A 24,617-nucleotide genomic window follows, 5' to 3' on the forward strand; every position below is an offset into this window, starting at 1 on the left:
CGCACATATAATCAGTATACTTTATAATTAGAAGGAGTATTTTTTGCATGATACGATTTTGTATAGAAATTAATAAACAAAACTAAAATTAGCGTAACAAAAATGTAAAAAGTTATTTTAAATCTTCCAAAATTTTCACAACCAGTCACAAATCCATAAAGAGAATATGATAGAATGACAACGAACTGTATCTAGAAACAAAAACAAAAATAGTTAATGATAATACATTGTGAAGAAAAGCATTTTCAAAACTACCAGAATATTGTAAAATTTACCGTGCTTTTGCGGAAACTCCAAGAAGCTCGGTAATTCTAACCGAGGCACTTTGATACTTTGGTAAAATTAAAAATAAAATATGGTTTTATACTTAAAACCATATTTTATTTTTAAAAATATATTCATTAAATAATTTTTAATAATTTTTAATAATGATAATAGTAAATAATTTTTAGTAGTGATAGTTAGTAAATAATTTTTAATAATTTTTAATAATGATAATAGTAAATAATTTTTAATTGTGATAGTTAGTAAATAATTTTTAATAATGATAAAATTTAGTAAATTAGTGTCTTCTTTCCTTACCAGAAATGACATTACCATTTGTTTTCTCCGTGTAAGCATATTAAAAATCTTAGTGTTTTGAACACCAGGAAATCAAGATGTACATTAAAAATTTATTTTTAGAAATAAATGAGTAAAAACAAACAAATGAAACTGAAATGCTTGAGGAAATATAATGACCAATCGCACTTTCAGAAGGTTGAAGAGAACGTTTTGGGGGGAATGAGACCAAGAATTTTGCGTTGGTCATAAGGTATTTGGTTATATTAAGCAGTTATCTAATGGATATTTATCTAGGGTATATTGTAAGGAACATATCTCGAAAAAATACTAAACAACAGTTTGATTTACGCTTGAAAAAAATTTAATTTGTCGCTATATTGTCCAAAATTCTGTTCCTCATATAAACGATTTTGAAATAAAAAAAGGCATATTCTCCGAAGAGCAATGAGTAAAGAGTATAAGTACAAATTATAAACTTTAGCGAGTGTTATATGTAAGTGCGAAATGAAAAAATAAAGAGTAAATATATTTTTATTTTATAACCGTCGTTGAACAGAAGACTCACATTTGAGTTGACGACTAGTAATGTTCAATTCCATAGTCTTGGAATTTTGAATCCAATCCAGAAGACAAGAGAACTCCTGGATATGATAAGGAAGTTGAGAACTTGGGAGAAATTTTGCCTTTGTGGAGGACTTTTCAATGGAACTAATTCTCATTCGCGTTACATGGAGAGGAAAACATCGAAAACCTCCCACGTTTAGCCTCATGGCAAGGGGACTCTAACTTATGATCCATCTACTAATAAGGAAATTTTACTTCAGCACGTGGTCGGTGTGAGCCGGGTGCGGAATTCGTATCAATTAGCCATCGCTGGGATTCGAACCCAGGTCTTCATTGGGAGGCGAGTGCTCTATCCCTAGAGCCACCACGGCTCAAGTAAATCTATTAAGATTATTTTGCAGAAAACTTGAAACAAAGTCATCGTAAACTTTTATGATAAAGTGTAAAGTAAAAGCTAAATTTCATTTTAAGCTGAGGAACAAACTTTTTATTTTTTATTTTTTTTATTTTTTTGTTAGTCTATTGCCTAACGAAGTTTATTTTTTCCCGTGAATTCTTAAATTACTCAGTTTTTGAAGTTTAATATCCTTAAAATTCTATTTAAATATGACTTAAATAGCAGCACATTTTAAGAATTAAACAGTTAATTATGTTTATAAATTTTAGTTAGCAGCCAAACATTCAAAAGAAATGTATTACTTTAAAGAGTCAGGTGATGGATCTCTAGCTAAAAAAAAAAAAAAAAAAAAAAGCCCCTCCCCCCACACTATACATCACAGTAGCCCCAAGCAGTGATCTAACGTTTTAGGGACGTTTATAACAATGGAAAAAATTTAAATCAAGATGTCATTCACAAACTAAAAACCCACATTTGTGAAGAAATAATAATCTGAAAAGCATTATGCAACCAATTTTACTATCCTAAATTTTAGTCAATGGCCGATTTACAAAAAATTACTTCAAAGTGTGGTCAACGTCAATTAATGTTCCAACGAAGTTTCCATTGTACTTTTTAAATTCTTTTATTTTAAGATACTCTCGTTAGTTTTCTGTTTTAATTTTTAACTACAACGAGACAATAAGGGCGATAGTTGAGGAACATCTTTTATTTGTGGGGACAAAAAACGAATGATTTTTTTAGAAAAGTTTGAAACTGAAATAAGTAAAAACAAAAAGGGTAATAATGTAAATGCTTACTATTTGGAGTAGTGTTAAATATTTTTTCCACCATAAATACTTTTGCATATGTGGTCCAATAGATGCTAGTGCATAATACGAATACATTACCACATGAATGGATGTATTTATTGCTGTACCAAACAAGCATACGAAATCTAAAAAGCAATAAATAATTAATGACTCATGCAATAATTAATGCAAAACTGAAACAGAGCTACAAGTTGGGCGGAAAGAAAATCAATTGGTTTTGACTATGACTAGTAATTTGCGCAAGTAACATTACAGTTTATAAATATACTTTAGCTTTAATAATGCATTGATAATTTACGCGGTAAAATTCTAGTATTCCTTACAATGCTTGGGGCGATTTAGAAAAATATCGCCTACGTTGAAATGGCGCCTTGTCGCTCAACACCGAAGTGACGTTTTTACGATGTTGCCAAGAATTAACGAAGGCCAAAAATCCGCCGAGTAACATATATGTACTATGTTTTCGAAAGCTCCATCGTAATATGAAATGATGCTTTTTTGCGAATAATATGCTATTCTTATAACTGCTCTAAGTTTGCAACAGTTAATCATGACTCTTATGTCAAGTTTAGCCTATCTAATGCCATCGCTTATTTTGAAAATGGCGCAAAACGTCAATATGGAGAAAAGCCACAGTTTTGTGAAAAATAAAAAGCGTTTGTAGTCTTGTTTTTTAATATTTATAAACTTAATCCCACACTGCATTACTTGGGCTCATAAAAATGCCAATTTTTTTTATTTTCCTTGGGGAAGAACTTCGAAAAACAGCGTTAAGCCATTAACGCAAGAGAGAGAGAGATGCGTTTTATCAAAGAGAGATAGGATTAGGTTTATTAAAGGGAGGTAGGGTATGATTTGGTTTTTACAAAAGTAGTTAACCCACAAACGCTGAACAGACGTAGAAACTTTTCAACTTTTTTTTTTTTAGGATTTTATATTTTTGTACAAATATAGAATCTAACACATAATAACAATAATCTAACACATTTTCTTAGTAACTTTTAGACAGTTTTTATAATTAAAAAATGCCAAAATATATTTTGCTTGTAGTTAGAGGGCCAGAAGAAAAAAATATAGAAGAGGTTCCAATCTAATTTATTTTCTTACCAGTAATTCTCATGTAAAAACCAAGCCCAAATAAGAGAACATTTGCTGAGTGATGAAACAAATGAAGGAAAGTTAGTTGATTCTTCTTCTTTCGAAGAACAAAAAATACCTAATAAGAATAGAATGCGCAATGATGAATATTATAGAATAAATAGAAAATAAAATTGTCTAAGAAAAAAGGTTTAAAGTTAAGTACTTTATTGAACTGCAATAGGACCTCGGTAATCTGAAGGAATTGGGTCTGAACCTCTTTGAAAAATCAAAGCACTCTAATTTTGAAGGTTATATTAATAGTTTTTATATAAGTAATAAGTTTTTAAAGTTTTTCTGCAAGCTCAGTGATCATTGTAGCAGACATCTGAGCTATCGAGTTAGCATTTCTAAAGTTATCCGAAAGCAAATGTTTATTTTTCCTTTTAAAACGCGTTTTTATTAAAACTAAACAAATTAAAATCAACGGTAAATGAAATAAAGAAAAATAAATTATGTTTTAAAAAGCAATGTTAATGAAAAAAAAGGTACTTATTCGATACCAACCGCAAAAACTATCGTCATACTATTATTGACGCCAATGAACTTAATTAATTTTGGTAATTATTATATTATTGGTATTAGGAAAATTGGTGCTGTTTCTAATTGGTACTAAATGTACTAATATAGGCGTTACTGTAAGCTCTGTGCTTTTTTACTGTCCACCGAAAGGGACAAGAAGAAAATGGATCGATTGATAATATAATCGATATATAATTTTTGACTAGCATGAGTTAGCCTTGAGCAACAGCATCATGTCAAATGATACTGATTATAGTTAATATTTACTTTTATTGGATAGACATAATAAAGTTTCTTATAATAAACCTACCTGAAAGGAAAAAAAAAATGAAATGATTTAGCTTTATTAATTATTTCAGTGTATTTCTTTCAGTTTCGTGCAGATTTCGTTGAGTTGATTAGAGCTTTGTAGCTAAAATTCTCGAATCCAACTCCGACTCCAGACTTTCTTGAAAGCTTGACTCCGACTTTAAAGAAGATTACTTTTCATAAAATCATTATTTTAAGAAAGGAGTTACATATAGATATATCCACCAATACACTTGTTATATAGCTAATAGTTGTATGTAAGCTGCATATATGTTCTATATGAGTTTCGTATAAGTCCATATAAGTTACATATAAGTTCAATATAAATCCATATAAGTTACATATAAGTTCTATATAAGTTCATTAAAATTCCATGTAAGTTCCATATAAGTTCCATATAAAACAATATAAATTTCATATAAGTTCTGTATAAGTAAAATATAAGTCCAAAATTCCATATAAGTTGTTATATAGTTACATGCCAAATAGTTCTAAGGAAAATAGAGCTCGGCACCTAGGTTCTTGAACAGTAAAAACACTGTAGTAAAGGAAAAGTTCTTTTCTCGTTTTTTCGTTATTAATATTTTTCGATATTTATCGCATACTGATATTTATCAATGTAGTTATTTTCTGAAATTAATATTGTATCGATATTATTGTAGCTGTTAATATTGATATTTATTGTATTTTTGATATATCATAAGAATCTATTTAATATCGTTACCATGATTAGCCAAAAATATCAATATTTGCCAATATATCGTTTATGTCTACTTGCTTCACCTTCGCATATGCCATGCTCCTCCTCACATTCTGACTTTGGAGTGTTACTTGGTGACTTGTAATGACTTGTTTTCATTTGTCTGACGTCACTCCTTCTCATTTTTGTTATCTATTTCATTTGAAATTCAGTTATTGGGAGTACAAATTAGTTCAGTCCGTTTATTTGTGGTCAAAAATGGTCATTTATTTCAGAACAAAATGAATGAACAGATTAATCAAAGTATTGTCTATTGCTGGCTACTACTTTTTCCCACCTCTCAGGTAATTTTCGAATTCCATCTCGAAAAAATGTCTCTTTTTTTGAGGCGATCCAAGTTAGGAGCCAATTTTCGAAGTTAGTGAACTGGTGACCTGCAAAATCATGCTGCATCCGTCGGAACAACCAGTAATCAGAAGGAGCAATGTCCAATGAATACAGCGGGTGTGATAAAATATTCCATTTGAGCGTTTCCAAATAGTTTTTTACGACTTTTGAGACATCAGTCCAACCGTTATTACGCAGAAAAATAACTTTGTCATGTCTTTGCTCGATTCCACTCTTTTTTCTCGTAATGCACGGCTTCAAATGAATCAATTGTAGTCTATACCAATCGCCCGTAATGGAATCACTAGTTTGTAGCAGCTCATAGTATACAAAACTATTCACCCCTTTATCATTCACCATTTACCATTCTTTATTCCCCATTAACCATTCTTGAAACGTCGAAACCATTCCCTACATGATTTATCAGTTAGAGCATTGTCAAGATAAACTTCTACAAGCATTCAATGCGTTTCAGCTGCACTTTTCTTTCAATTAAAGCAGAAACATAAAACTTCCCGCAAATGGGGCTTCATTACCGCAAAATTTGACATATTCAACAAAGTAAAAAACAGGGTTTTTGTATGAAACTCAAAGTGATGTAAACTGAATATTATTGACAGATGCTTAACCTCTCTGAAACCACCGAAACCAGCTGTCACTATATAACATTCAAAACAGCAGAGTCATTTTTTAAAAACGGACCGAACTAATTTGTACACCCCAATATTTTTTCACGAGGTATCATGAATTAAAACAAGTATTGATACTTAAAAAAAGGGGAAAAAATAAGTGTGTAAAAAAACAACCTGGAAACAGTAAGCAGTTTGAATCATTTGAATCATTTTGTAAATGAAAAATGTTTGTATTATTTGTTTAGAATATAAACAATAGAATTTGAAAATGGCATTAGTGAGAAAATAATTTCTTAAGAACCGTGGTAGCCCAGTGGTTAGAGAATCGGACTCCGGTCCGGAAGTGACGTGGTTGCTCACAATGGAATAAATGCTCGTAATGTAATACGTGCTCTTGAAACCTGTGGAATTGAAAGTTATAGGTCACTGAGCAATATCATGGGTACAAATATCTGGGGAGAATTTCTTTCTCCTTCAGATCCATGTCTAAATTTAGGAAATGCACAAACGCATAAGTGGTACTTCCATCTATCAGCAGGGTTCTGATCTATAATATACTTTCACACATGCGGTGCTCTCATACCAAACGAAAGGCAACAGTAATTTGATTGTGTCAGTTATCCAATTAGTTTTTAGCATTGTAATAGTAATTATATAATTTTCATGCATTTTTATATATCTTTGACATATTATTCTATTTCATTCATTAGAATAGTATTTTCTTTACAAAACTACTCTTGCAGTTATATTTCAATCAAAAAATAAATCATTCATTGTCAATTTTGTTAATCAATATTTGCTCCAAGTATTAACAAAAGGTCATACGAAACCCTTATACTTGGCTATTAAATATTATATCACAGATTAACAATAAAATTATAGATTATAACTTTAGAAATTAATTTTTGCTTCTTATCTCTTGAAAAACTTAAAAAAAATTGTAACCTGAAATAAGACGATTAAAATTTTTTTTTGTAAAAACATTCATGATTATAAAATTGTAAATAGTCAAACAAAATAGCATAATATTTGTTTTTTTTTACCGTATCCAACAACTCCAAATACTTAGTCATCCAAACATATACCACATTATGTGCAAGCCTCTCTGTTAAATAAAAGAAATGGATGGAAATGAATATAAAGCAATAGCACTATTTCGATAAATATTATTGTAAAAAAAAAAAGACGAATTTTATAACTGATGACGTTGTTCGATTAGTGTCGAAAATCACGTAGATGCTTTGGTAGAAATCAGAAATATTTCTTGAATATCATTCTTTTTCACTTATATAACCGTGTGTTGACAATCAACATACACCTTGATCAAAAAGTTCCCGGAATAACCCCCGGGTGGTGGAACTACCATCGTTCCGATTCTCGTTCCGATTCGAAATTTTGCGTAAAAAACGGTTTTAATAGTGCGCGAACGTTGGGAAAGTGTTTCGGCAACGATTTTTTTTAAAGAAAACGGTCGTTTACCAGAGGCACGAGCGGTTCAAAAGTGGTCGTGAGTCAATCGAAGATGATGAACGCAGTGGCAGATCATCGACATTGAAAACCGACGAAAGCATTGATAAAGTAAAAGAAATGTTGGTCAATAACCGCAAATTAACCATCAGAAAGATAGCGGAGGGCTTGAACATTGCATATGGATCCGTCCAAGACATTTGGTTAATAATTTGGATTTCCGTCGTGTAGCAGCAAAGTAGGTGCTTTTGCTTCTCCCTCAAATAGAAGACCTCAATTTCACATAAAAAAGAGACCATGTTGACGTCGCAAAAGACATGATTTGCGAGACTGAATCCGATCCTACATTCATCAAAAGAATCATTACTGGAGACGAGACATGGGTTTATGAGTACGACACGCAATCCAGACATCAGGCAAGTGAATGGCGTTCATCAAATGGTAATGGTGTTCATCAAGTAAAAATCGCAGGAAGCACTGATGGACATACCGAAAACCGAATGTAAAAAATGTTTCGCGGATTGGATCAAGCGCTGGTATAAGTGTGTTGCAGTCGATAGGGATTACTTTGAAGGGGACAATATAGATTTAGATGAATAAACTTGCATTTTTAATTTTCTTAATAAATTCCGGGAACTTTTTGATCAAGGTGTTACACTAATAAGGTTACGAATTATGGTTCTCACATTGACAAATGTTGTTAACCAATGTATGTACAGAGCGCAAAAAATAAACGGAGCACTCTGCATAACTTTTGATATAATGATTGGACCTTCACAGGTCTACGACTCAATCTTAATGGTGAGAGGGTTATATAGACTAATAAATATGCTAATTAATTTGTGCAGACGATATTAATTACGAAATCAAACACAAAAACTTACTTTCTCTGAATGGCTCACAGCTTTTTTGACTGATTTGGATTACTGACCTCAAAAATATAGGGAGTTGCCCTAATCTGGGAAATATGGTCATGATTGAGTGAATAAGGAGAACGGTGAAAAGTTTGGACCCCTTTTTGCGTATTTCGCCATATCCCCAGAACATTTTAAGCGAAATGAAAAACTTTTGCACTCAATTATAAAATTTGTTTATCCAAAGATAATTCCAGTAAAAAATAATTTCTAGTAAATTTTTATAATTTTTTATTATTTTATTAATTAATAGTAAAATATTTTGTGCGCATTTGGCGACTTAATAAATTGTAATAATATCAGAAAATGAACTATGCAATTTAATTGCAGAAAAAAATAATAAAAGAGGAATAAAAATATACAATAGAAAGATAAAAATTACGTGTATTTGCTGTTTCGCAATTGTTTCAACTGTACATCTATTCTTCCAATTTTCGGCAGTCGCAATTATTGCCTGCAAATAGAAAAAAAAATAAAAGCACTTATCTCAAAAGGATTGATTTGACAAGGAATCTTAACTTCAATAATAAAGCAAATTGAAATTAATGAACATGAATTTCATAATGATTGCAATAGTCTAAACAGTTTCTCTATATTAAAAAGACGAAAGAGCCATCGGCTTAGCAGCTTTGTGCTCCAAAGTAATATGCAACTTAACGCTACATATTGTTTTATTGAACAAAAACAATAAAATTTAATAAAATTGATAATGCATGGGTTGTTAGAAAAATACAGCAGGAAGTACAATGAATAAAGAAATATGTAACACTCTATTATTAGTTCGAGAGAGTTTATAACAGTTATTACTGCTAAACATGTAGAAAAAAAAACACCATATGAGCTTCTCTTGCTCTACAAGCCATAGGAATTCAACTTAAAAATTGAAAGTGCCATATTTGTTTATTAGTTAAACACAGAATTTTTTTTCGAAATTCTTGTTTCGAAAGTTATTGCAAATTGCAAGAGAGAGAGAGAGAGAGAGAGAGAGAGAGAGGGAGGGAGAGAGGGAGGGAGAGAGGGAGAGAGAGAGAGAGAGAGAGAGAGAGAGAGAGAGAGAGAGAGGGAGAGAGGGAGAGAGAGAGAGGGAGAGAGGGAGAGAGAGAGAGAGGGAGAGAGAGAGAGAGAGAGAGAGAGAGAGAGAGAGAGAGAGAGAGAGAGAGGAGAGAGAGAGAGAGAGAGAGAGAGAGAGAGAGAGAGAGAGAGAGAGAGAGAGAGAGAGAGAGAGAGGGAGAGAGAGAGAGAGAGAGAGAGAGAGAGAGAGAGAGAGAGAGAGAGAGAGAGAGAGAGAGAGAGAGAGAGAGAGAGAGAGAGAGAGAGAGAGTTTCGCTGAATAGTTCGCTGTTAGATAGTTTCGCTGAACTATCTCCTTAAATTGCAACAATTGGAGAAGAAAATGATTGACATTTGAAAGTGATTGACCTGATAACTAATAGTGCAAAATTTGTGGCTGATGCTTGTTTATTACATCGAACACAGGTGCTCGCTTGTATTTAGGTTATTTGCCCCTCCCGCTATATGAGCGATTCTACAAATAAACGTCAATTAGGCTGCCAAAAGAGAAATAATTTTTTTTTGGCCGCCTAGTTTGCGCTTATTTGTAGAATTGCTCATATATATATATTTCAAAATTACACTAGGGACAAATTTTTTTAGTACATGTATACAAACACTTGATCTTGCCTAATTTGGCATTGAGGACTTTAAATCTGAAATTAATTCTGCTCATAAAGTGTCACATTATTGGTCGAAAATGACATCACTACGTGTGGGAAGGGATATGTGGGAGAATGGGCTACCTTTCTAGGTGGCCCTGGTATTGGCTGGCGTTTGTTTCAGACCTGTTTATATGGTCTAGTTCTTGAATTCGAGAACTTGAAGGAATTTCTCTCTCCAAGAAATTAGATGACTCGTCGACACTGTCCAAGTTCTTGAATGTCACTGATTGGTCGGATGAAAAACTTGAACATTCGCATTGTTTATATTCAACATCATAAAATCATATTTACATGAATTCAAAATTACAAAATAAATTCAAATAAAATCATAATAAAACAAATCGATCCTAACAGATTAATTTATTTGGTTTAAAATATATGAAAAAGAACAGCAAAATGACTTAATCAGATGCCTGCTTGTTGGCGTCATAAAAAGTTAGGAGCTGATTGGTTAAGGAAGGAAACATCTGGATGGAAAGTAAAACATGCTCTACTATCATCCAAGGGCTTAAGGCCTATTTTATATGGTCCAAGTTCTTGGATCCAAGAACTCGGAGGAATTTCTCTCTCCAAGAAATCGGATGATTCGACGACACTATCCAAGTTCTTGAATGTGCCTGATTGGTCGGATGAATAACCTGCTCATGTGCATTGTTTGTATTCAACATTATAAAATCATATTTACTTGAATTCAAACTTACAAAATAAATTCGAATAAAATCGTAATAACACAAAAAAGGATCCTAACATTTTAATTTATTTGGATTAAAATATATGAAAACGGATAACAAAAGGACATAATCAGATGCCTGTTTATTGACGTCATGAAATTGTAGAAAAAATTGGAATGGAAAAACTTGACAGAGACGGAAAAACTTCGGGGGAAAATAGAACATGATCTATTATCATCCAAATGCGTGGACCAAAAACTTGGATGATAGCTTACACGATCCAAGCAGAATAAATTTCCATCGATTTCAATCGATCTTGGTCTAAGAACTTGGATCGTTTAAACAGGCCATAAGGCCTGTTTAGACGATCCAATTTCTTGGACAGAGATTGATTGATATTGATGGAAGCTTGTTTTGCTTTGAGCTTGGATCGTGTAACCAATCATCTAAGGGCTTGATCCAACTTCTTGGACGATAGTTCTTGGTCTGGTCTGGACGATAGTTCATGTTCTTCTTCCCATCCAAGTTTTTTTCTCCCTTAACCAATCAGCGTCTTACATTTTGTGACGTCAACAAGCAGGCTGCATTATGTCATTTTGTTGTCAGTTTTCATATATTTTAGTCCAAATAAATTGATCTGTTGGTGTTTATTTGTGTTATTTTGATTTTATTTGAATTTATTTAGTAATTTTAAACTTATGTAAGTATTATTTTATAATGTTGAACATAAACAATGCGCATGCGCAAGTTTTTCTTTAAACGAATTAGTGAAATTCAAGAACTTGGATAGTGGCGACGAATCATCCAATTTCTTGAACAGAGAAATCCATCCAATTTCTCGGATTCAAGAAATTGGACCGTGTAAACAGGCCTTTAAAACCGAGAGCTTGGATGATCATTAACGTGATTAAGCTCCAAGCAAAACAGGTTTCCATCAATTTCAACCAATCCTGGTTCAAGAAAAATCGTATAAACAGGTCTCTACAAATTTCTTTTTCCCGTGACCTCTGGACACATTTCATTCTTGAAAATGTTTATTTATTATTAGTATTAAGTTTTATTTCCATGACTTTTGACTGTAATAGAAATTATCACAAAATTGTATAAATTGTTAATAGTATTTCGTTTACAGACTTTAAATAATTAAAGGAAATATTTATTTAGTGGTATACATTATATATTCTAAACATTTGTAAGAGAAACAAAACAAAATATTCCCTGCAGTCCCAGTATTTATAATAATTATATATCAGGTCTTATAAAAACTTAACCCCATTAGTAATGTTACTGTTTCTCTTGCCTTCAGTGACTTTTTAAAATTCAGTTAATTGCATTATTGTTTTCTATTAAACATACATTTCTTCTATTCAAATTACTTTTTTTTAGAAATATTAGGGAAAAAGACAAATTTGAAAATTAATGTAGTTGGATATTTTGAGTCTGTAATAAAATAAATAATGAATTTATTAATTTCAAATAAGGAAAATCAAAAAATAACTTTTTTAAAAGCGAAATTTTCAGTTATTTTCAAAAATCTTCCCTTTCCTCACGTAGTTCTATTGTTTTTTATTAAACAGCCATTTATTCTATTTAAATTAATTATTTTTTGAAAAATTAGAGTAAAAAACACATTTGAGAATTAATGTAGCTAGATATTTTGAGTCAGTAAAAGGATCAATAATGAATTTATTAATTTGAAATAAAGAATATAAAAAAAATTTTTTTTAAGAGCGAAATTTTCAGTTACTTTCAAAAATCTTCCCTTTCAACATGTAGTTCTATAGTTTTCTATTAAACAACCCTTTATTCTATTTAAATTTGTTTTTTTTTGTTGAAAAATTAGAGTAAAAAACACATTTGAAAATAAATGTAGTTAGATATTTTGAGTCTGTAATAAAATCAATAATGAATTTATTAATTTGAAATAAAGAAAATCAAAAAATAACTTGTTTAAAAGCAAAATTTTCAGCAATTTTCCAAAATTTTCCCTTCCCACACATAGTGATGTAGTAGTGAAATCTTCCAAACACGGCTCACTTCAAAAGAATTTATCAAATTTGCGCTTATTTTCAATTATTTAAATCTAAGGGACAGAACAATTCATCATTAAAATTTCTTTAATTTACAATATTAATTATTGATAAATTTTTAAATATAAATTCTTTACCTGTTCAATGAGCTGCACAATCGGTCTTGCCGATAAGCAGACCTAGTGTGTTCTCCAGAGGTGGTATCCACTCTTTCAGGACCACCACAATGGGTGAGATACTGTTGGTCATGTTAATTTGGACGTCCAGTTTCTGCCACACTAGGTGGCAGCACCGAGACTCTGAATGCTAAAGTGCACTAGGAATTTAATTTTGCCGGAAATGCCAAGAGCCAATAAGGCATCCAGGAATCTTTCTCATGCCGCATAATCATACGACATGGCCGCTGAGGATTTTCAGCATCCCGAAAATCCGGTGTCTGGGCCGGGGATCGAACCCTCAGACTTGGGCTCAGAAGGCCGACGAAAAACCAACTGCCCCACCCAGCCAGCCACATATAAATCTTTTTATATAATATACAATAAATATACAATAAGTAGTATGAAAATTGATTTTTTAAAAATATAAATTTTTAAAAAATCAATTTTCATACTACTTATTGTATATTTTATATTTTAGTGCAAATATAAATCAATAATCTAACAGATTGTTTTTAGCAAGTATTAGACAATTTTTTATGATTAAAAAATACCAAAATATATTTTCACTTCAAGGATCGTCAGAAAAAAATATATAAAAAGGGAGCTGGTGTTCCATCTGCGTCAAAAGGCTAAAAGAATAGTAGTTATGGTAAAAAATCCTTTCTCACCATGCAAGCCAAAATGCCATTCAATAAGCCGACCAAAAAATTATATATCAATATGGTTCTTTTGATCTCCAATGGTTTCCGTTTTTCCAGTATCCATGGTATCAACCATTTTGTTAGTAGAATATATGTAAATGTTATAAAGACTGTAATTTTTGGATTTCTGGCAAGTGCTTTAGTTTCATATATATCTCCTAAAAACAATACATAATATCTGTGTAATCAAACATAATATCTGTATAATAACAAAAATATATCTAATAATTTCGCGTAAAACGTGTAAGTGGCAAAATTTATAAAGAAAATTACAGTTTTGCATGTATTTTACATTTTAAAATAAATTTAATAGTTAATAGAAAAAAAAATTTTGGTTTAAATGGTTATTTTAAGTTTTTTTTTGTGCTAGGTATTTTATACTAAATCCGTCGTAGAACAACCGACCCAATTTTGATTTTAAGAGTGCCAGCGTTCAACTCCGCAGTCTTGTAATTTTGAACACAATCCAGAATACAAGGGAATTCCTGGATCAAGTATTGGGGGAAATTTGCTTCCGTGTAGGACTGTTTGATGGAACTAACCTGCATTTCTCTTCATGGAGAGGATTTTCACACGAAAACCTCCTACAGTTAGCCTGTTGTAAGGGACTCTAACCCATGTTCCGTCTTTGAGGATATATTTAAGGTCAGTACTGTGTTCAGCGAAAGCCGGGTGCGGAATTCGTATCGACCAGCCATAGCAGGGATTCGAAACCGACTCACGTCATTTGGAAGTGAGTGCTCTGTTCCCTGAGCTGTACTAGGTACTACAAGAACAAAATAGACATCTGACGTACTGTCTCTTAATCATGAGATAAGCTCCCAGTGATCTAGAATGACTAGCTAGTTTCTCGAAGTGGACTGACTGCAGTCCAGTTGAAAAGTTTAAGTAAGGAGGGTTTTTTCAGGAATGTTTAGTATGTTAGACAGCATTTTGGGCTTGGGTGGAAATCTAGCACTTTTAGTATATTTTCGTCATAATTGACTCATCATCATAATTGACGGATTTCATCATAATTGACGGATGCTCATTCACAAAACTGCTCTTTTTTGTATTTATACCAGACCATTTGCATAAAATTTGAGTCAGTATCTCCTTATTACTTTTTATAAGTTGAATATCAGTGTGTAGGGGTGACTCTAAGTCACCATAACAGGTTGCTCCGGAATCGCAGACGGCTAAGGCGTTGCTCACACTATAGGTTGGGGAGCTGGGGGTAATTAGTTCGATCCTGAGAGTAAAAATAAAAGAGAGAAAAAATTTGTGTGTACATTCAGAAAGGTGCACGTTAAAACTGTCGAGGCTGATAGTCGTCTCGTTGCTTATGATAAGTTTGGTGAGAGGAGTACCAGCTCGTGTAGTGTCCACGTCGTCTGACCAGGTTCAAAATTAAGCGGCGTACCTTTTATAGCTTTTAAAAGATAGCACCCTAAAAATGGATCCTGGTCATGGTTAGGGGATGATGATGATGGTAGCTATGGAGTTTTAATTATCTTAGTTACTGCCACATATTTGGACGTTTTTAAACTGTTTGCCACATAACTTGACGTTTCGGTTCAAAACTCCGAATATTTCCATCTATTATAACCAAACTTTTGTGGCTGTCTTGGGTAGTTTTCTCATATATTCATGATGTTAAAAGAAATCAACTGTTGACTTTAGATTTATCCAAACTTGGAAACTACTGAATAAATAATCTCAAGAAACAGAATTAACATTAAATTCAAAAGTATGCAGATGGAAAAAAAAGTTGACATGTTTCAAGCGCTCAAAAATAGGCGCCAAATTTCAAAATTTGCCACACGTGAATGAAAAGAAACGAAAGTAATTTGAAGTATGAAACATACATTTGTAAATAAAGGTGAGAAACAAACTCAGGAAAAATGCAGTGGCTTACAGTGAAGCAAAAAGATGATAAAACAAAACAAAAAAACCACTGTGGCCGAGAAATGCAAATCAAGGTAAAATGTATTTCCCCGCGCTAAGGAGAGGAAGTGAGGAACTAATGTCGTTAACAAGGAATCAGCAATTACGTAAACGAAACAAGATTCCAGGGTATCAAGATGAGCTGATGTGACTGGGATAGAAATAATTTTGGCATTGTCAAAGTTGAATTTATACCCAAGGCTCCACCAATGTGCAGAAATTGATCATTTATCGTATTCTTGATAACAAACATATTTATCTATTGAATAATTTTTTTCACATCTCATATTTCTAAATGTTTGCTGTCTGCATCATAAAAAATTCCTGTTCAAATTGCTTTAAAAAGTACCGACACCTTAAGTGTAGCATCTGTAAAATCTGTTTTACCGTGAAAATTCATACCGTAATTTTTAACATAAGTAATTATTTAATTGCAGCGAAAACAATTTAAGCAGAGAAAGAGGCTAACGAATCATATTTTCCCATTAAAAGTTATCTTACCTAATGACTCTTAAGAAAAAAATACTAATTCCTAAACACAAACAGCTGAACATGATGTATTTTTAAACCCACAATTCTGAGATTTTTTAAAATTTAATTTGGCACCCTCTAATGTTTTGTTCTGCTTTTCAAGAAAAAATGTAACGGTCTATAGAGAGATAAGTAAGCGTTACTTAAACAAGTTTCTGTTGAATAACTAATATATATTCAAAACATACTAATATTCAAAAATATATACTTTACTTTTTACTGAATTTATTGAAACGCTTGGTTAATTCTTACCGTCCGCTTTGAAGAAGTTGTAAATGTCGGTAAGGAACATATTCTGAATCATAAAATTTCTTAAAAACAGCGTGTTTTAGGAACCTGCAATATATATATGAATGAAAAAATATCACTATTTTTAAAGTTTAGTTGCTCTTTATCAAACATCAACAAAATTAGACAATAATTAGTCTGACCTTACTGACTTTGACATTTAAATATTCTAATAAAGATACTTTTAGATGTCTTTATTAAATATTCTGTAAAACTTCTCAAAAATGAAGTAAGAATCTTTAAATTATATAAATAGTTAAGGAGCCATCATGGATGTCGATTACTGGAAGCATCAGAACCAATGTAATAGTTGGTTGACAATGTAAGACTGATCGATGAAAGTCTATTAGGTCTTTGATATTCTATACACAAACTAGATTTGATACTTTTAATCTCACTTGAATAAGCATTCATTGATGTTTGTGATTTTTTCATGAACGATAATACTTGAGAACGATCCTCTAGGCAGTGTTTCCCAAACTTATGACTTTTGTGTACCCTTTCTAAATTTTTTGCAACGCTGTGTACCACTAATTAAAAAATGAATGTATTTGTATGTTTAATTCGAATGAATGAATGAATTTTATGTATGAATGAATGTTTATTTTTACTGTGAAAAATTGCACATAAGTTAAAAATCACAACTGGCTGTTGACACCACTAATTATTAACTGTTAACTCTGCAAAAAATAGTCAATAGAAAAATACGCAATCATAAATTTTCTTGACTAGCTTTGTTTTTAAATAAAACGTTTTGAAATTTTCTTTTGTTGCAAGATATTTCACAGAAGAACGCGTAGCCCCTCTAAACTGTTCCCATACCTCTAGGGTAGTGTTTCTCAAACTTATGACCTTTGTGTACCCTTTCTAAATTTTTTGTAACGCTGTGCACCACTAATAAAAAAAATGAATGTATATTTTACTATTAAAAAAATTGCACAAAAGTTAAAAATCATAACTGGTTGTTGATACCACTAATTATTAACTGTTAACTCTGCAAAAAATAGCCAATAGAAAAATACGTAATCGTAAATTTTCATGACTAGCTTTGTTTTTAAATAAAAAATTTTGAAATTTTTGTTTGTTGCAAGATATTTCGCATAAAAGCACGTACCCCAGCTAAACTTTTCCCGTACCCCTGGGGTACGAGTACCACACTTTGGGAAACACTGCTCTATGGCGTCATCATAACACTTTACTCAAAATTTCCTTCCTGCAAGCCTCCGCAGTACTTTCTACAGACATTGATATGTACCAAGGAAATTGTTGAAGTTGTAGAAAGTATAACTCAAAGTGCTGCTGCGCAATTGTTCTGTGACGTCATGAGTTGTAGTTTATTGTAGTTATCAGAATTAAACTAAAATCCATTTCAACTTACAGATAGAAATTAGAAAAAGCAATTTTTTTTAATCTTCTGAGTTTATGCATAAGAGGCGTATAACTACGTCATTTGTCTTGCTATCTTATACATGAATATGCTGTGATAATCCACATTCAAATATTTAAATTCAAAGATTTAACATTTCAACTGGTCAGTCTAAAAATCAAAGATAAGAGCCCAACCCCCAATTTCTCAACTGAAAATCAAAAATGAAGGAAGTAAAGTTATTATATTAACCGATGCTTCGCAATCTAGAGTGAAATCAATTCTTGGAGCCTTGCCAAAAATCAAGCCAATCGGATTAACCCCACGATACCTAACGTTTATATTTAAATAATTTTACTAAAGACGAAAAAAAAACAAAAATTCGTTAGAGAATAAAAGCAACCCAATAACGTATTTCGCTATCGTTAAAGCTCTTGAAGAAAAAAAGATTAAAATCGATTTTTTATATACGCTATAGTGACCTTCTATAATAGTTGGTTACACACTTCTAAAATATAAGGTTAACTATTATCGAAAGAAAAACTTGACACTCGCTTATAGAGTGAAAATAAAATAAAAAAAAAAATAACTAGCTGTTTTAAACATTAAGAAAAGGAATAATATTTATTAGATATGAATTTGAATTTAAGAAATAATGCCCATAATGACATGACAATACTCTAGATACTCCCTTTCGTACCTAAGAGCAAATACCAGAATATCTGTCGAATGGCGGGCACCATTTATTTTTTCAAGATAAATTTATAGTTGATAGACAAAGGTAATAATACACACTACATATAATGTACAAAAAATTTAATTGAAAGAATAAATTTAACATATGAATATAATTAATATTAATATTCTTGTGCAAAATAAATGATTACTAAATTGCTTTCAAAACATACGAAGTATAAAAATTATTTATAAAATACAGTCAATATGGAACGAAAAAACGACTTCATTTCATGTGCTGCTCTTTTTAAGAATGGAATTTGTTCCTTCAACTATATTCCAGAATTTCTCATCTGATATAATAGTTTTGAGGATAATGTCATTCTGAAGTTCCACAATTTCTATCTCCACTTCTTCTCGCTTTACTTGAAGAAATTCTGAAATGTATGTTGCTATTACTGTTACGTTTATTTGGTTGGTAAAATGATTAACAAAAAAGGTTATCAAAGGATCGATGATATTAAATTGTTGAAGGCGCTTTTCAAATTGATCTTTAAGCAAGACCCCTTCTCTAGATTATTAATTCATGTAATAGTATGACAATACTTTAGTAAAAAATGCCTATATCACAATACTGTATGCTTAGAATGGCTATATTGCTATGGCAATATTGTGGATTGTAATAGTTAACACATACAATTCATAATTTAATTTTTCTGACATATTTCTGTTTACTTCAGTACAGTTACATTTATAGCATGAATAATTAATTATTCTGCGATTTATGGCTCTTAGTTGAGTTTTTTTTTGTTGCTTCCATTCAATAAAAATTATTATATTACGATTGAATTGCATGCATTATATTAATGATGTAAAATTATTTTTCTTATTGTTCATGTTTAAAAGCAATTCTAAATCTATTCCAGTTCTGTTATTGTTGTTAATCTCACATCTGGTCTGACTCATCAGACTAGATCTAAGAATCCGTTGACATTGAAAAAAATCGGATACAACAAGAGGAGATGAATGAATTTCCTCCCATAAGAGTCCCAAAAAGTCCAACATGCTTTCAGGTAAAGCCTGGTATTGGTGGCACTTGGAGCAAAGTGGGTGTGTTTTTATATCCTCATAAAAACGTAAACACTTTAAGTGGCCGCTGGCGAAGAGCGAGATGATGGTACAGATTTTCCTATTATAAAAAAAAGTCAAAGCTAGGCCTTGCCTTCTTTTCCGATACAAATTGTGAGTAGGAGGTATCAACTAATCCTTCTTAATTGTTTCGTTAAGAAAAGTTCGCAAGATATCTTAGCTCTGAAGCAGACGCGGAGTGAGACAAAATCTTGCTCTTGCAAGACTATCTGCCAAGTCATTTCCATGTAAATTCACGTGGGAAGGAATCCATTGGATACGTGTATTACGCTGAAGGGAAATGAGATTTAAGTTATGCATGATAAAGATACTAGTAATGTCCTCAAAGTGAGTCCAGTTATTAAGATGTTGCATTAAGCTACCGCTATCAGTCAGTATCCAAAATTTATTGCAATTGTTTTTTTCTCACAATAGTTTCAAGACCCTTATCTATTGCAAAAAGCTCACTACTGAAAACAGAACAGGAGACAGGGTTACGTTGACATAGAGAATCTGTATTTTCCGGAGTTTCAATGAAGATTCTACTTCCCGCCTGATTACTAATTTTATTGCCATCAGTATAAATTTTGATAACCCGTTTGGGGATTTTATTAATAACCTTCAAGGACAATAGTCGAAAATGTTCTGGCCGAAAATCTATTTTATTAACAGAAACAGGAAGATTGTAGTGAAAGAAGATACCAGAAAAATCCTCAGAAGGATTCATGCAACATTGTAGGGAATATATGGCTTAACATTAGCAATGAGGAGAAGATGAGCGGCACTTTCACTAAACGGGATGTTTTTATTCAGTCTTCGGAAGAAAGTCCAGTTATTGAGGTATTTTAATGCATTGTTTTGTTGACCAATGCTGGAGAGTTTGTTATAATCTTTGACAAGAATAGCCTGTCTTCCGATGAGGAGAGACTGCAAGTCAACCTCAAAACACACCATTTCAGAAGGGCAGCTGCGCTTAAAACCAGTGATAATTCTGCATTCATTCGAATTTGTTATAATTTTTTTAAGTAGGTTACAGACGCACAACAATTAATTGAATACAATAATTGTCAAAAAATAAATGTATAATGTTAAAAAAATAATTAATGCAGGCACACCGACAATTTTGCTGACGTAAAATATACTCACAAGGAAAACTAGGGAAGTGTGACTCGCCAATTTTGAAGTAAACTAGTGGGATGTATGCCTTATGAGGAATAATTTTAGGGCGCAACATTCGTTCCGGCCCATAGAAGGTTCTGTGAGAGATAAAAAATAATTCAATATATAGAAAAATCGGTATTTTATTACTTCAATGTAGACTATTAGTTATTGTAATTATCTCATACTCCAATTAATTTTGTGGTACTTCACGTACAATATAATGCATATTTATTGCCAAAATTGATTTCGGAAATTTTATATATCTGTAGTTTTTCAGAAAAATCTGTTAGGTTAATTTAAAAAAAAAAATTGACATTAAATTTTTTAAATTTCTTTTTTCAAAAAATTTTCCAAATTAATTGGTGTATGTAATTGCAAACCAATTTATTAATTAATAATTAATTAAATAAGTAAGTAATTAATAATTAATGAATAATTAATTTATTTGTTAATTAATTTATTACTTTGCAAATAATTAATTAACCAATTAATTACAAATTAATTGAAGTATGACACAATTACAATAAGTCTGCATTGAAGTAATAAAATACCGATTTTTCTATACATTGAATTATTTTTTATCTCTCACAGAGCCTTCTATGGGCCGAAACGAATATTGCCCCCTAAAATTATTCCTCATAAGGCATACATCCTACTAGTTTATTTCAAAATTGGCGAGTTACACTTCCCTAGTTTCCCTTGTCAGTGGTAGACGGATCATGGGTTAGAGTACCATTACAGTCGGGGAAACAGTGGGAGGCTTTTGCGGTTTTCCTTTCCATCTAACGCTGTTAGTTGCATCGAAAAGTCCTCCACTAAGGCAAAATTTCTTCCAATATTTATTCCAAGAGTTATCTTGTCTTCTAGATTTGATTTAAAATTACAAGGGTACGGAGTTGAACATTAGCAGTCGTTAACCCAAAATCTCATCAGTTGTTCACCGACGATTATAAAATGAAATAAAATAAACTAGGAGGCTTCGCCCCCTGCTCGCTGGCGCTCGCCAACCCCCCGCAGTGGACTGATCGTTAAGACACGGTTCCCAGCAGATCACAGATGTCAAGCACCACTGGCTGCTGTCAGTGTGTGGGTAGATGACCACTTGGATCAGTCTGCTTAGGGACCGAGGGTGTGCGGTATTGGTCCTCGTTAAACTGTTCTACCGTAAAATGCTCGACGTTGCGTGCAGGTCGTCGGGCTACCGAAATGGGGGTGCCATACCCTCTGCAGAGGATCAAAATTGTCATGACATGTCTTCGGAACACCCTCAGGGATGTTTCCCAAACCGTCGCCAATTGCCCATTGTGCAGCTCTAGTGTGACGTAAATTAACAACAACAGCATAATAATTTAACCATAATTTTTCCATGGCTTAATTGAAAAGAGTATTAATATAATAAATATACTTGTAATTTTAAATTCAAATTTAAACTGTATTCGAATGGAGCTTGGATGGGCGTGGTTATCTTGGGCGTTATTCCTGTAAGTAACCAAATTATTAACACTGATTTTGAATCTAACATAGGAAACCCAAGATAAATAATTCACAAGAATTATTTTTGAATGATTAGAGCTGCAAGCTAGCAAATCAATGATATTATAAAATATATTTTCCAATTTCATAACCGTCGTTGAACAACCGAGCAAATTTTGGGTTTGCGACTGCAAATGTTCAACTCTGCAGCCTTGTAATTTTGAACCCTATCCAGAAGATAAATAAACTCCTGGATTAAATATTGGGAGAAAATTGTCTTCATGGTGGACTTTGTTGAGGGAACTAACATGCATTTGCCTTACATGGAGATTAAAACCACGAAAAGCTCTTACGGTTAGTCTGACGGCAAGGAGACTCTAACCGATGATTCGTTTAGACCACTATTGAGAATATTTTGCGTCAGAACTGTGGTTGGTTCCAGCAACACCTCCTAGAAAAGAGTAGGCCTCTGCACGGTTTACCATAAATATCCTTTAGTAGTCCAAACGTAATGACAGATTTCGTAATTTCAGCCACTGCGCAGCTTAGTACCCCGAACGTAATGACATCTTTCTTATTTTTCATCAACTGCGCAGTTAACTTCGTCACATCGGACTACTAATTTGATCCGTGCTGAGGCCTTCATTATTCTAGGAGGTGTTGGTTCGAGCCGGCTGCTGAATTCGTATAGACCAGTCATCGCTGGGATTCTAACCCGGTGTCACCTCATGAGAAGGCGAATGCTCTATCCCCTGAGCCACCACAGCTAATTATAAAATATATTTTATTTTATAACCGCGACTGAACAGCCGACCCAATTTTGAGTTTACAACTACCAATGTGCAACTACCTATTAACTATCTACTACTATGAATGTGTAGCCGTCTAATTTTAAAACCAATTGTGAAGACAAGGGAACTCCTGGATTAAATATTGGGAGAAAATTGCCTTTGTGGAGGACTTTTTGATGGAAATAACTCTCATTTGTGTTACATGGAGAGGAAAACCACATTGTAAAAAATATATAAAATCCTACGAAAATTCTTTTTTCGGGATCAAGCGCGCGATCCGGGTATCAGAGGAAGTTTTAAAGGTGACAGTTAGGATAGATAAATTTGTGCTTGTTATTTAACTTAGGACTTAACTGACTTCTTGCATCAATACTATGCATATATTCAATTTTGAGTTTACAAATTATAGGTTTGTGATCAGTTAAACTACATATTAATCGATAAGAAAATTAAGATATTGTTATCAAGATCAAAGATTTTTACAGGAGAACAGCTCTTTCAATTCCTATAACTTTACAGCTATAGTTAAAATTAAGATACTTTGAAAGACTGTGACTAAAGATTATCTAAAAAGAGCAGTAATTTCAATCTCTACAATTTTAAAGCAAGAGTTTATGTTTCCAAAATTGAGATACTTAAAAAAAGTTTTGATAAAATTTTTTCAGCAATCAGCATTTTTAATTCTAACAATTTTAAAGTAAAAGTTTACATTTTAAAATTAAGATACTTTTTAAAGTTTGCGATAAAAGTATTTAGTAGTTGAGCAGCATTTTCAATCTCTATAATTTTAAAAGTAAAAATTTATATTTCAAAACTAAGATGCTAATAAAAGCTGCCATCAAGGCTTTACGGAATTGTACAGTTTAACATCTTAACAACGGTCCCTTTTTGGAACCGCGTCAATGCGACGGATGATAAGTGGTCGACGTTATTCAGGGTTATCAAAAAAATCGATTGTTCGAACTAATATTTCGAACTGATTGTTCAAAACATAAGAATGAATAAATCACCAACAGAATAAACAACAATATGTAATTATAAACAAGAAAATATAAAAGCATACATAATTTACTTACCTCCTGTTTATTATTTCACAATTTTCTTTAAACGAAAGTAATAATACTTGGGTGCTATTTAAAAGAAAATTTCCATCTAAGTTCCTGATATGAATTTTTTGCATTATTGAGAATAATAATCCTACGGTCACGAGTATTTTAAGTAACTTCAGATTACTTTTTATCCTAGACATTTTCAATCCATTCGTGTCCAAAATCGTCATCGTTTACCTCTACTTAATCTTATTTTAGTTCTCAGTGTTTCTAAGGTATTAAAAAAAACACTATAATTCTACTTATATTTGAAAATGCAGACAACCAATGAAAAATCGGGATTACCTTCAAAGTCTGTATCAAGCTGTAAAATCCTACTAATGATTCACTAATGCATGAAAGAATTTTAATGCAAAATAACCTTGATATTTTAAAGTCTTCGAACGCAAAATATCTTGTAATTAAGGCAAAATTAGAACGGAATAGTTACACACTTGCTTCATTTTTAAATATCAGACGAACTAGAAAGTTTGATTTTTTTCTATAAAT

General features: G+C 32.1%; 1 protein-coding gene across 4 annotated transcripts; it reads right to left on the minus strand.

Moving 5' to 3' along the window:
- On the minus strand, positions 1-24,239 carry LOC110283505 (very long chain fatty acid elongase 4). 4 transcript variants are annotated; one of them, XM_087165573.1, is made up of 8 exons: positions 24,096-24,239; positions 16,390-16,473; positions 13,648-13,838; positions 8,788-8,859; positions 7,068-7,129; positions 3,445-3,553; positions 2,326-2,462; positions 1-191 (listed from the first exon to the last, which is right to left on the minus strand). In XM_087165573.1, the coding sequence occupies exons 2-5, from the start codon at positions 16,439-16,441 to the stop codon at positions 7,094-7,096; spliced, it is 351 nt and encodes a 116-aa protein (XP_087021699.1). In that variant the 5' UTR covers positions 16,442-16,473; positions 24,096-24,239; the 3' UTR covers positions 1-191; positions 2,326-2,462; positions 3,445-3,553; positions 7,068-7,093. The 4 variants fall into 4 exon arrangements, with proteins under 4 accessions (XP_087021699.1, XP_042911554.2, XP_087021698.1 ...); XM_043055620.3 differs by having other exon boundaries at positions 24,096-24,199; XM_087165572.1 differs by having other exon boundaries at positions 16,351-16,473; positions 24,096-24,199.
- Between the last annotated feature and the right edge of the window lie 378 nt (positions 24,240-24,617).

This window comes from Parasteatoda tepidariorum, chromosome 6 (assembly GCF_982258835.1).
Source record: "Parasteatoda tepidariorum strain Cologne lab strain chromosome 6, Ptep-v5.0, whole genome shotgun sequence".
In the NCBI taxonomy this organism is placed as follows: domain Eukaryota; kingdom Metazoa; phylum Arthropoda; class Arachnida; order Araneae; family Theridiidae; genus Parasteatoda; species Parasteatoda tepidariorum.

Excerpts from the sequence above, each read along its gene's own strand:
- LOC110283505 (XM_043055620.3), bottom strand. The coding sequence starts at position 7,097 with ATGACTAAGTATTTGGAGTTGTTGGATACG. Across the intron at positions 3,554-7,067 it reads ATTTGGAGTTGTTGGATACG|GTATTTTTTGTTCTTCGAAA; the intron begins GTAAAAAAAAAC and ends TATTCTTATTAG. Across the intron at positions 2,463-3,444 it reads TTTTTACATGAGAATTACTG|ATTTCGTATGCTTGTTTGGT; the intron begins GTAAGAAAATAA and ends ATTGCTTTTTAG.